The 14,250-nt window shown below is 39.8% G+C and overlaps 1 protein-coding gene across 1 annotated transcript; it reads right to left on the bottom strand.

Annotated features, from left to right (window-relative positions):
• Positions 1-3,806: 3,806 nt before the first annotated feature.
• Positions 3,807-13,383, bottom strand: KRT20 (keratin 20). Its single transcript, XM_043469632.1, has 8 exons — positions 12,923-13,383; positions 10,700-10,782; positions 8,954-9,110; positions 8,455-8,616; positions 8,148-8,273; positions 6,036-6,256; positions 5,085-5,116; positions 3,807-4,578 (listed from the first exon to the last, which is right to left on the bottom strand). Exons 1-8 carry the CDS (start codon positions 13,310-13,312, stop codon positions 4,481-4,483), a joined length of 1,269 nt encoding a protein of 422 aa, XP_043325567.1. The 5' UTR covers positions 13,313-13,383; the 3' UTR covers positions 3,807-4,480.
• Positions 13,384-14,250: the final 867 nt, after the last annotated feature.

The raw sequence follows: 14,250 nt of genomic DNA, 5'->3' as shown, positions 1-14,250 counted from the left end.
AATCCTTAATATATTTGAATCTGTCATTTAAAATTTATTTCACTTGTAAAAGACTTTGCTCTAATTTACTGGTATGCTTTGACCAAGATTTATTCTGAATCCAATTGTGAATGGGGAGCAACTTCAGAAGTGGAAAAGAGAAATATTTCTTCTTCAGTGGATTTTTTTTTTGTAGGGGGAGGGAGGGATAAGTTAAATAATTAGGCCTCTATTTTAGAGAATTTTTTTTCTTGGCTACACAACATAGCATGTGGGATCAGGGTTTCCTGACCAGGGATCAAACCCACACCCCCTCCATTGGCAATGCAGAGTCTCAACCACTCCCTCAATTCCCATCAGGGAATTTCATATTTTAGAGTTTTTAGAAGTGCAAGTAACTTTTCTGACAGCTGTAAAAATATAGGAAGGTGGAAATGTATAAAATGGGGTTGTTGGCAAAAATGAGGCATGGGGGAAAATGACTACAACCAAGGTGAACTGTTTAAAAGAATTATGTCTCCATTTTTTGGTAGAGTTTAGGGAATATTAAAAATAAGAACTATTATTGACATGGCATTTGTAAATCTTTAGATTTTATTCAGTAGAATGTGTGCTCATCTTATGTCAGATTGGTTAGTTTCCTAGTCTTTGACTGCAGAATTTCGTCCTGAGTTCTTTCTCTTAAAGACAGACCTTTCACTTTGTGCAATTCACTGATCACTTGGTCTGTAACAGCTTTTCTTTTTTGGTCCATAACACCTTTTCTTTTTGCTTTGAATAACATTTTATCCTATCAGTGAGTGAAAGAATATTGAATTACTGATATAGAATGCTGTGCTTTTGAGATGAGGATGAACAAGAATCCTAGTGGTCACGATTGAGGTTGATTTCTGGATTTTAGAGCTCAGTGGTTCTCACAAGCAGGGGAGGATTGTAACATGGTAAAAAAGAGAAGTAGGAAGATAAAATAATACCCTGATAAGGTGAATTTTGAAAGTGAGTCTAGGAGAGAAAAGGGAAATTAAAAAATAAAGATCACTGAAAGTGAAAATTGCTCAGTCATGTCCAACTCTTTGTAACCCCATGGACTATACTGTCCATGGAATTCTCTTGGCCAGAATACTGGAGTGGGCAGCAGTTCCCTTCTCCAGGGGATCTTCCCAACCCAGGGATCGAACCCAGGCCTCCCATGTTGCAGGCGGATTCTTTACCGTCTGAGCCATGAGGGAAGCCCGTCCCTTCTCCAGGGGATCCTCCCCATCCAGGAATCAATCCGGGGTCTCCTACATTGCAGGCAGATTCTTTACCAGCTGAGCTACCAGGGAACCCAGTGCCTTGAATTGGAATTGTTATTTGAGGGTGTAATCAGGTACCTGAGACCACTCCCAAGTGAGTGAGAGTGAGAGCAGAGGGTATCCTCAGGTAAAGTTTTGATTTTATATCATTTCATTTTTTTCTTCTTCTTATATGTTGTAAAGACTCTGTGTGGAAATAATTCCGAAAGCCCAGGGAAAAAAACGTTCTCTCCACCCTAACTTCACCTCTAGGGATTCTCTCTGTGTTGGATAGCTTCATGTCTGCACTGACGATTTCATATAAAGTCACAAAACACATTGATGATAATTCTAATGTGTGATAAAGAGGCCTGTATTTACCGACTACGAACCTGCTCTGGATCTGTATACCTGTCAGAAATAGGATTGTCCTATTCTGGTTCTTAGCTCCTGTAAGAAGTATATAGGTAGATACAGAGATTAGTGCTTAGCTTTCGCACAGTTGCTACTGGTAGAACTGGAGGTAGAACCATCTGGTTCCACAAGTATGTATGGTCTCATCTACTTTCTTTGAAAGATTACTTGGAAGAAACTAGAATTAGACCAAAAGGCAAGGATTGATCTTCATTTTTTATGATACGAAATTGAGTCAAAAATAATAGTCCCCCCCCCCAAAAAAAAATAATAGTCCCACCTCTTTTTAAACAAAGCATCATTATTGTTATATGACAATGTCCGTGCCTAGTGAATTTCAAAAGCATGTCCTGTAAGTTTTTTATTAATTAGACTCACAATGTCAGATATTTGTATGTTAGAGCTTCAGACTCTTCTGGAATGTGTCTCAGGACGTGAAAAAGAATTCACTTCTAAATATTCTTAACGTCTTTAAAAGTAATTTACTAACTAAAGTGACTTGGAAGGAAATTAAGAAATGAGAAAGAAATGTCTTTACTACTTTGAAAAGTAATAGATTGAGAAGAGATGAGAATAATATCTTTTCTGACAATGGGTGTGCTGAATCAAATCTTGTGTGTGATGTAAGCTGGACATTTGTGATAACTGGATGTTCTAAGTGTCTGGCTAGTGAAAAATGACAATTAGTAAATGACAAAACAACTAAGGATAGGCATTCATTTCAAGTGTGACTCAGTAAGTGTTTGTCAACGTAATTAGTTGCTGAAAAAGATATGATGACTTTAGACAAACAGCTCTGAGTTCAATCTTGCCCTGTTACTTGGTAACTGTGACTTTGGGAAAGTACTTATTTTGTGTCTTCATATATAATTCTCATTTGTCCTTATGTGTAAACTGGGAATAATATGGTAGGTCAAACCAGGTAAAATTGCTATTTCTGAAGGTCAGAGATGGTCATATATTGGCGAGTTCATATGATTCAATCCAATCCCCTCTACCTCACAGGTAGAAGATTTTAATTGTAAAGATTAAATGGGAAAAAAAAAAGATTAAATGGGAAAGGCGTATAGAATGCTGGCACACGGCTTAGCTCATTGTAAGTGCTCAGTAAATGGTAGATATTACTGTTCTAAGTAAATCACATTATTATTTTCAATATAATAATCACTCAAAATCCTATTTATTTATAAACATGAATATTAAAATTTAAATTTGAGCTATCCATTTATTAGAATACAATGATAGAGGGCAAATTAATTTTTTCCTGGAAACATTTGCAAGGCAATTATTACTCACAAAAATGCAAATTTAGTGAAATTTAGAATTTAGAAGTCTCACTAGAATACAATATGTGAACTTTCGTATCTGGTTTCTTTCACTTAGCATCATGTTTTTAAGGTTCATCCATGTTGTAGCATGTGTCAGTACTTCATTCCTTTTTATTGCAGAATACTGTTCTATTGTGTGGCTTCCTCAGAGGCTCAGTGGTCAAGTACCCTCCTGCCAATGCAGGAGACACAGGAGTCAGAGGATTTGATCCCTGGGTCGGGAAGATCCCCTGAAGGAAGGCATGGCAACCCACTTCAGTATTTTTGCCTGGAGAATCCCATAAACAGAGGAGCCTGGCGGGCTACAATCCATAGGGTCACAAAGAGTCAGACATGACTGCAGGGACTGAGCTCGCAAGCACTATTCTATTGCTGAGATAGACCACATTTTGTGTATCTGTTCATCAGTTGATGGGCAGCATTTGAGTTGTTTCCATTTTGGGGCTGTTATAAATAATGCTGCTATGAACATTTGTATACAAAAGAACACATTGTATGCTTCCATTTATATGGAATGTCCAGATTAGGCAAATACGTAGAGGGAGGAAGTGGATTAGTGGTTTTCAGAGGTTGAGGGGAAGAGGATTGGAGTGACTGCCGAAGGAGCTTCTTTTTGGAGTGATGAAAATGCTCTAAGATTAGATAGTGGTGATGGCTGCACGACTCTGTGACCATACTAGAGACAGCTGAGTCGCATACTTTAAAAGAAGTAATTTTATGGTGTGAATTATACTTCATTAAAACTATTATTAAAAATAGTGAGAAACATTTCATAACATACAATGACCACATAAAGAAAGAGAGCACCCGATGATGATTTACGCAGTTTATTATCAGAAGGAGAAGCATTCTGCCTTGAGAAAGGTTTTGCTAATTTTGCTTTTAATCTACTTCCATTTCAAGCATAATGTGATTCATTTTTACTCTGCTCAGCGTTTATGATTGGAATTTGACTCTCAAATTATTCAGAGCCGAGTTGAGTTTTAAAGACAGCCAAGACTATGAGAGGAGAAGCAAATATAATTTAAAGCTAGCAGAATTATACTGATATTAAAAATTCAGTGAAATTAATCAAAAAATTGACTCAAGAATCCAGGAAACCCTGAAAGGAGATTTTTGCAGTTCAGAAATGGGAGGTGTTAGAGAGGTTCATTTGTAGTTTGCATAGCCTCCTCTGCTTTGTAAGCTTTAGTAATGAGATTAGGTGGTCTATAGCTTGTGATTAATGCATTTTGTGTTAAAGGTGGCAGTAATGATATTTTAAATATCCCAGTGATCACTGGATTTCATTTTTGCAGGCAATTTGCAGCTTCTCTGAGTAAAACATTTATATTCAATTACAGAGACTGGTAAATGGACTCCCCTCTCCCCCCTCTAATCACCAAGAAACATTAATAGTGGTTTCTGATGCCACTTTCTTGAAGGGAGCAAAAGTTATAGCTACATTTCTTTCAAAACCTCAGCAGCATCACCTTCTGCAGCCCTTCATATACTTTCTTCCACTTCTTTGACTTCAGATGACACAACCTTGCCATCCACTACTTCTTGCACGACTGTCTTAATCTTCCTGGTTTTCTTTATCTCTGAATTGAGATTTAAACATAAAATGTTAATTCAGACCCGAGACTCTGCTATTTTAGAATACTCAGCTTTAAATTATTATTTTATATCTATTTCCTTCTTTTAGAAATGAGTTGAACCCATTCTCTTTCTGAAATGATCTTAAGTCCATTTTCTAGATAAATGTGAAAAATTTACTACTCTCCCCACTCCCCACAAAAGAAATATGTCATATTGAATTAAGTAAAATGCACATTTTCATCCTGTTTTTCTCTTTTAGGATCTTAGGATGTCTCAGGACAGTAATAATAGCCTGGGCCAAGAAAATCACCCCATCAAGGGGAATGTGAGAAATTTCCCATATGGAGGGTTTCTTTATATGATGTGCCCTGTTTTCAGAATCCCTAAGGTGATATCTGTTTACTTAAGAGCTGACTTTCCTTTACTTTTCACCAGTGGCAGGAAAGTGGTAAACTACTGAGTGAGAATTCAGTCTTAGAGGAAGTGTGTAAGAATTTAGAATACTTACCTGCCTCATCCAGAGCGCTTAACTGATATTCTCTAGTTTTAAGAAAAGGAAAAAAAAAAAGAAAAACAGAAAAATGTATTATTGCCATTTTGCAAATGAAATGCTCTCCTGCCTGTTCTGCTTTAAAATAAAATCTGAGTGATGTGTGTTTTACTACTGTTTCTATTTTCCCCCGCTTTGCAATGCTTGCTCCTTGAAATTGGAGTGTCTTTTTAACTTGAAAAATCCATAGCTTCAGAAATGACTGGTTTAACATACACTAGGGGTCTTTAATTACTAGAGGTTTCTGTAATTAAAATAACAAAATTGCGAAGGCAGTTTACATCTTGTTGCCTTTCGTGGGGGTGGTATTTGAAGACGGTTGCTGCTACCGCACTGATGATTCCTCAGACTGGCTCCCACAGACCTCTGTGGCCTGTTTTTCAATTCATGATCTTGCAATGAGAACTCTGAAAAGTTATAGTGCTTTCACATGGAACTCTGCTCAATGTTATGTGGCAGCCTGGATGGGAGGGCAGTTTGGGGGAGAATGGATACATGTATACATATGGCTGAGTCCCTTCCTTGTTCACCTGAAGCTATGACAACATTGTTAATCGGCTATACTCCAATAAAAAATAAAAAGTTTTTAAAAAAAAGTTATAGTGCTTTCAATTATGTATTAATCATAAAAATTAACACAAGCATATCTGTATCAGATATGCTTAACCATCTTCTATCTCAGTCCTACAACATGACCTTAAGTACAGAGGATCAGTATTTTTTTAGGGGGTGTGCATACTGGTGGGTAAATTTTTGTTTTGTTGGTGGTGTTGGTGGGGGTGTGTGTAGTTGTTTTTCTGCTAGGGATTACATTGGTGCTGGGGAAGAGTGACAGAGTTTAAGGTATGGACATTAAAATAGAATAGCAGATAGACATCGGCGCATATCCTCTGATTCTAAGAGCCTTACTTGACATCTTCTCCTTCCAGAAGACGGCGGTAGGTAGCAATTTCCTGCTCAAGCCGGATCTTTATGTCAAGGAGGATATTATATTCATGGATCTGGCGTTCTGTGTCGGTCCGAACCTGCACCAGTTGGCCCTCGAGGGAGTTTAGCTGTGCCTGGATTACGGCCAAGTGGCTGCTATAACGAGCATTGGTCTCCTCTAGTGTACGCTCCAAAGCTTCTTTCTATGAGCACAAGAAAAAGTGGATGTTTCTTATCTGAGGACCTGATTTAAGAGGTATCTCAATGTTAATTTCTCTTGAGAAGAATTCTTTTATCTCGTCATTGTGGGAATCATGCATATTTCTAGCTTTATCTCTCACTTTTTCCAACTAGGCAGTCTCAGCCAGTCATCAGGGATCACTGGCTCTTCAGGTTTTTGTTTGTTTATTTGAGTTTGCACTCACTGTTCTCTTACTATGGTATATGTATTTTTGTTCTCTGTATTTGCTTCTTCTCACTGTGATTTGTAGTGCCTTTCCATTAGGAGGATTGGACTTGCTAAACCTGTTGATGGTAGGCTTGGTTATGTGAGTTTCTTTGGTTAATGAAATGCAAGTGAAGCTGACCAATGCATTTTATGAGGAGACAGCTTTAAGAGCTATCACATGGCCTAGCTATTGCCCCTTTCCTTCTGGCACAACACTGGCATGTCCACTTATCCTGGAGTGGAAATGTCATGGAGCAGAGCTGAAGCCAGCCCATGATGGATGTAGTGTTGTTACAGGGAAGAACAAAATCTGACCACATGTTGGATCTGTTTCTTTTACTTTAACGTTTGCTTCCTGTTGTTTTTGTTCACTGTCTTATACATAATGGCCTGCCTCTGGGAACTATGCCTCTCTGCCTGAATGTTAAATCAAAGTACCTTTGCTTAAGGAAACATCCTTATCCTGTCCACCTGTGGTGGTTTAGACACTAAGTAGTGTCTGACTCTTGCAACCCCATGGACTCTAGCCTGCCAGGCTCCTCTGTCCATGGGATTCTCCAGGCAAGGATACTAGAGTGGGTTGCCATTTCTCTCCCCAGAGGATCTTCCTGACCCAGGGATCAAACCCAGGTCTCCTGCATTGCAGGAAGATTCTTTACTGACTTCCCTGGTGGGTCAGATGGTAAAGAGTCTGCCTGCAATGTGGGCAAGACTACAAGACTACTTAGCTACAAGGGAAGCCCTGTCCACCTGTAAATGACTACAAGAAAGAAGAAATTAACAGCCTTCCTCAGGCTAAACATTCCAGGAGATATTTGTAAGACTTATGGCCCTTTTTATTTTGTTTCCTCACCTCCTCCCCATCTCTGTTCTATGAAAGAAACTGGCATCCAGACCCCAGATGAGATGGTTATTTTGAGACATTAGTCTGCCATCTTCTCAGTCTGCCAGCTTTCCAAATAAAGTCTTTATTCCTTGTCTCAACACCTGGACTCTGATTTATTGACTTGTTGTGTGGTGAGTAGGGTGAGCTTGGACTGAGTAACACCATCATTGTAAGCCACTGTGATTTGAAGGTTGTTACCACAACATAGGACTTTCCCCATGGCTCAGACGGTAGAGTGTCTGCCTACAATGTGGGAGACCTGGGTTCAACCCCTGGGTTAGGAAGATCTCCTGTAGAAGGAAATGGCAACCCACTCCAGTATTCTCACCTGGAAAATCCCTTGGATGGAGGAGCCTGGTAGGCTATAGTCGATGGGGTCGCAAAGACTTGGACACTACTGAGCAACTTCACTTTCACCACAACATAATTCATCATGAGCTGACTGATATGCTTAGTGTGGAATGTCTTGACCCCTCTTCTCCAATTAAAAATTGCACCTTACTCTTTCCAGTCTACTTTAAGTGCCACTTTCCCTGTGACATCCTCCAACTCTACTTTGGCCTCTGTATTCTTGCAGTGTCTTGTCCTTTACTTTGACTTCTTTCTGTCTTTTCATTATCATCAGTTGTTTGATGTGTTTCCCTTACTGCTCTGCAAAGGGAGGGATTATTTCTTATAGGTATTTGCATTTCCAGAGTTCCTGATACAGGTGCTTAGTAAACACACGCCCCATGAGAGTTGACAGTTAGATGTGCTTTACCATGCTGAGCAGGGACTGGAGCTCTATTTCCAGGACCTGGTGGGTGTGTCTCTGCTCTTTTATTTGATCCTTGGTTGCTTTTAACTCTTCAGTGCTCACTGTGACTTGCTTTTGCAGATCATTAATCTAAAGTTCCAAAATGGAAAAAAAAAAAAAAAAAGGAATGAAAGAAAGAAAATAAGGAATAAAAGGAGGAAAGAATGGAGGGAGGGGTGGAGGGAGAGAGGAAGGAAGGAAGGAAATGAGTTATCTGTTTTTGGAAGACAGCTTCCTCACGTTTGCTTATCCATTAGAATTATGCTATTACCTGTATGTCAAACTGTTCTTTGGCTTTCTGAAGGTTCTCCTGGGCCATGGCATCATATTTCTGCCTCATTTCATTCATGATGGCACTGAGGTTCAGGCTTGGAGCAGCATCCACCTCTACATTTACATTATTGCCCAGATGAGCACGTAGACCCCTCACTTCCTATGGGAGTGAAAATTCCAATTGATTATAGTCTGAAGTACATTCCCAGATGAGGCTATGCAGAAAACACATAGTAAGTCTTAACGCTTCTTTCCTTGGGGATGAGTAATAGAGAAAGAAAACAACTTAGTTAAGGCTTATTATGGTCCAGTGACTGCTCCAAGTCATTTAAACCTGGCAGCAGCCTCACTGAAAAGATGTTAAGGCTCATATCTATCTCGTTGTCATCTTTTTCACCACCACCACAATCACCACATCTTCCTCTTTTTCCTCCTCCTCCTCATTATTATTAGAGCCATTCTATCATTTCCAACACTGCTTCTGAATATTTTCTCACCTCCTCATGTTCTTTTTGGAGAACATACAGGTCTTTAGTCAGCTCTTCAATTTGAATCTCCAAGTCTGCCTTTGTTAGAATTAAGTCATCAAAGACCCTTTTCAGGCCATTAAGATCAGCCACCACTGTTTGGCAAATCCCCTGCTCAGCTTCATACCTGTGAATTAAGTAGTAAGGAGAGATAATTGAGTTCTTCTTAAGCCATTATAGAAGAGATGATCTTAAAATGATAATAAGATCAATCTTTATGTGGTATAAGAGATCAGTTTCAATACATCATTGTGTCTCTATACATTTGAAAATGTTCTGGAGAACTTTGAACTCAGATCGTTTGCTTCATAAGTGTAGTCTCTGTGATTTGGAGTGATTGGTAAAATAACCACTCTGAAATTAGTTTTAAAATTTCCTAAATTCTGGAATATATTGTTTTAAAAGTTAAAAAATTGCTCTAATTACTGTGTTAGCAAAGGATTCACATTATCGATATTAAATAATGGTTAGTAGAAACAGACTCACAGACTTAGAGAATGAATTTATGGTTGCCAGGGGTGAAGATAGGGGGAAGGAATAGTTAGGGAGTTTGGAATCGACATGTACCTTGCCATATTTAAAATGGATAACCAACAAGTTCCTACTTGGTTAGCACAGAGAACTCTGCTGAATGTTATGCCTGGATGGGAGGGGAGTTTGGGGGGAGAATGGATATATGTATATGTATGGCTGAATCCCTTTCCTGTCCACCTGAAACCATCATAACATTGTTAATTGGCTACACTCTAATATAAAATAAAAAGTTAAAAAAAGTTAACTAAAAAGTGGTTAGTTAGATTTACTTAATGAATGCACATGTCTGGTTTATTTTTATTACTTTGTGAAAAGATGCATCCAAAATGAATTATCTTCTATGATCTTATATATTCCCAATTTTATTAAAATAGTAAACTTTAAGAAATGATAATGCAATGAGACTCCCAGATGCTGACTGGAATTAATGAACTTTTACTGCTTTAATTTCCAGATCTGCTTTCTAATTTCTTTCTTTTTGATCCCTTATTGCATTATAATGCTGCACTTTTAAAACCACAAAAGGCTCTTCAGTGCCAATGTGTTGTACAAATTCAGGACGAGGAAGCCCTAGTGTGGAAGCAGTTATGAGGAACAGCTCTGATCGCATGTAATGTGATGTGTCTACAAGAAAGTGAACACAACTTGAACTGCTTTAATCAACCTGGTTCTTTGGCTGGTCAGACCTTACTGTAAAACACTATCAAACTGGAAGGATTAAGAGTCACCCCTGGAACTTTGGTCATTTACTTGAAGGAACGTGGATGACTCAGAGAATCACTAAGGGTAGATAAATGACCCTCTTTAGATAACAGAAGGGTACAGGCAGAAGGGAAGTTGTAAACTGCCTTCCTATTACTCCAAAGGGCAGAATTAGTTTCAGTAGGTGAAAAGGTAGAACTAAAAAGAACGTTCTAGCAATCAGAGCTGACCAAGAAGAACAGTAGTAATTACTGGAGGTGTTCATTTACACTCTGGGTGACCGTATCTTAGGACTATGGGAGGAGAAGTCCAGTCCTGATGATAGATCAGAAAGCTTCTAACACTCTTTTAACTCCAAGGCTCTGGTACTATTCAGTGGGAGCTCCTTTGCCAATAGTGCTGTGGGGAGTCAAGTGTCATGAAGGACCACTGAAAGGCCCTCCTTTTCAGGAAGTGTCAGCATGGTATCAGAGAACCTACTTCAGCCTGAAGTCCTCGATAGCCAGTTTAGCATTATCAATTTGCAGGACACATCGAGCATTCTGCAGTTGAGCATCTTTAATCTGGAAAATACACCAGAAAGAGTGACATTTTCAACTGGACAGAAGTCTAAAATGATTGAGTTGATCCTCAGATACAGCCTTTCTTGTACTGAAGACGATGTTCATCTCAAGGATTGCTACATGAAAATAGAAAGGAGAGATATTGGGTTGGAGCTTTAACACAATAGATTCATAAAATGCAGCTTGAGTCCTGAGGGTTTGGTCAGTTTCCTTATGACTCTACAAATGAAGAGCTTAATTCAACTTGAGCCATCAGACCTTACTGAGAGCCTTGTCTTTGATGTTCCTGCTTAGAACCTTCCTCTTAGCCCCTTTCTCTTGGTGAATTCCTCCCTCCTCTCAGCCTCGACATCATTGCTTCAAGGAAGACTTCACTGGTTTCCTCACAACAGAGCTGGATGAAGTGCCTGTGCTTTCACAGCCCCACATAGCCCTCCCTTTATCCTTCCACACGGGACAATGTTGCCTTTGTCCAGATTTGTTTCCCCCTAAAGCACATTAGGGCTTCCCTGGTGGCTCAGATGGTAAAGAATCTGCCTGCAACGTGAGAGACCTGGGTTTGATCCCTGGGTTGGGAAGATCTGCTGGAGGAGGGCATGGCAACCGACTTCAGTGTTCTTGGCTGGAGAATTACCATGGACAGAGGAGCCTGAAGGGCTACAGTCCATGGGGTCTCAAAGAGTTGGACATGATTGAGCGACTAAGCACAGCACACAAGTCACATTATGTTCACCATCATATCCCCCAGGGCCAGCACTTAGTGTCTGCTAAATACTGGCTGAATGAATGCACACTTGCTATGTGGTGTTAACTTGTGTAGGCGCTGGGGCTATTGTGATGGCAAAGTCCCTGATCTTAAGAAGTGGTTACCTAGTGGGTGAATCCTCTAAGATGCATATAGATCAGAAGTCTGCTTGTTAAAGATGCTACAAAGGCATGTCTCTTTCAATAGATCTAGTCCTGGAGAGAGCGGTCTTCTTTCGTATACTGGGCCTGCTCAGGTAAACGGAACATTTGGCTGTGCCTATGTGTTTAGGATGGCCTGAAATAGCTTCACAAACATGAATCATGCAATGGCTGGGGGAGAATGGTTGGCTGATTTTGAATATTTTAGTGGGAGCCTGAGAAAAATGAGCTGTTGGCAGAGGGACAATTTATACACCTTTGCCTTCACATCCCCACAGTTCCAGATCCCAAAATAACTTCCTGTAGAATCAGAATCAAATTGCACTGATGTTTAATATAATGCAAGAAAAGAGAGACTTGCTGGCAAGTAAGTGGCCTTTGCTGTAAAGAAAGAGGAATGTTAAAATAGAAATGAAAATGAAAGGAACAATTTTCTTGATTAGATATGGAGTAAGTATTCTGTGTCACATTTAACATCTTCAGTTAGGAGCAAAGTCTTCTTTTATTCACATTATTGATAAAACGGAGCGCTCCACCTTTCTGGTATGACATGGGAGCAGGTATGATTGCAATAAATTTGAATTGGGGCAATAAAACATTTTATGACTGTTGAAGTGGTTTCTGAACTGCTTGGTGATGATGATCAGATTATTAAATGTTTTAAAAGCATTTTAAAACCCAGATATCATTTAGACCTATGCCCCATCCCCATTACCACCTTGAATCATTTCATCATTGAAATTTATGATCCAGTATTCTGACACTTGTGGAGCTTCCCTGGTGGCTTAGATGGTAAAGATTCTGCCTGTAATGAAGGATACTCAGGTTCAGTCCCTGGGTTGGGAAGATCCCCTGGAGGAGGGCATATTCATTTGGAGGGCAACCTGTTCCAGTATTCTTGCCTTGAAAATTCTATGGACAGAGGAGCCTTGCAGGCTACAGTTTATAGGGTCGCAAAGACTGGGACACAACTGAGCAACTAAACACACACACACACACACACACACACACACACATACACACACAAAGTCATCCTATTATGTAGTCAGGTTCTCCAGCAATAAGGGTAGATGGCATATAAAATATTGCGTGTAAAAATATGCCACTTTTATAGATCTGGCATTTAAGCCTAATTTGCTTTACAGTGCCCATTTGGACCACCCAGCATATGTGCCCTTCTTGACGTATGATACCCCTGGACAGTGGAGAAGAAAGCAGAGGTATCATGCCTCACCTGATCCCGCAGCTCTTTGATTTGTTCCAGATAGGCACTGTGGTCCCGACTGGTGCTAGGCGTGTTGGTTTCATACCAGTGCTTGATCTGCAGTTCAAGGTGGGAGTTGGACTGCTCCAGTGACCGCACTCTTTCTAGGTAGCTTGCTAGGCGGTCATTTAGGTTCTGCATGGTCATCTTCTCATTGCCAGCAAACAGGTTTCCTCCAGCAGGGTCGCTCCCATAGTTTACCATGTGTCTAGACGTTGAGATGCGGGTGCCGTGGCCTCCAGCACCCCCATACACGCTGGGTGTGACCCCCCTCCTATATATGGAGCTGCTCATGCTGAGCGCAGGGCCCTGGGAGGAGGAACTCAGGCTTCGGTGGGAGCTTCTCTGATTGAAATCCATTGGCGGTTCTAGGAGGAAGCAGCTGTTGTAGCTTCAGGATGGATGGAGCAGAGTCTGTCTCTTGGTCGTGGATAAGCTGACCTTTTATAGAACTCACAGGAGAAACGCCTCCTCCGCTGACATGTCACTTTACGATTGACACCATGATCCACCTTGCCTTGCCTCTTTTTTCCCCTTTGTACAGCAATCTGTTTAATGCCATTCCAGAAATTGCCACTAGAGGCTTTTCTCAGAGGTTTTTTTCAGGAGTGATTTCTTTTTTCAACAGAGGAAACAAAGGGAAACTGGGAAGTATTGTTTTAGCCCTTGCACCTGCCTTGGCACATTTTCTTTCATCCTAACGTACACATAAAGCATATTTGCAATCTCCATGAATAATTTATCTGAAAAGAAAAATGTATGTACATAATAGTAAGTCATACTAGTGATAAAAAACAATGTTTAAAAATGAAAAAAATAATCTTTTCTTCTTTTTGGTGAGAACATTTAAGTTCTACTTTTAAAAAATAAATGTCAATTATACAGTATAGCATTATCAACTACAGTCACCATGTTTTAAATTAGGTCTTCAGAACTTACTCATCTTACAACTGAAAGTTTGCATCCATTTACCAACCTCTTCTATTTACCTCATCCTTCTACCCTCCAGCCCCTGGTAACTACTTTTCCACTCTCTTTTCTATGAGTTTGACTTTTTTTTCTTTAAGGTTCCACATGTAAGTGATACCATGCAGCATTTGTCTTTTTTGGCTATTTCACTTAGCACATTGCCCTCAAGGTCTATCCATGATGTTATGTGTTCTTATATTCTTCATTATCCATTCATCCATTGATGGACACTTAGGTTTTTCCACATCTTGGCTGTTGTGAATAATGCTTCAATGAACATGAGAGGGCAGATATCCCTGAGACAGTGATTTCATTTCTTTTGATTATAT

This window comes from Cervus canadensis, chromosome 1 (assembly GCF_019320065.1).
Source record: "Cervus canadensis isolate Bull #8, Minnesota chromosome 1, ASM1932006v1, whole genome shotgun sequence".
Taxonomy (NCBI): Eukaryota; Metazoa; Chordata; class Mammalia; order Artiodactyla; family Cervidae; genus Cervus; species Cervus canadensis.
Note: the sequence above shows the minus strand (reverse complement) of the source record. Positions and strands in the feature narration are given on the sequence as shown.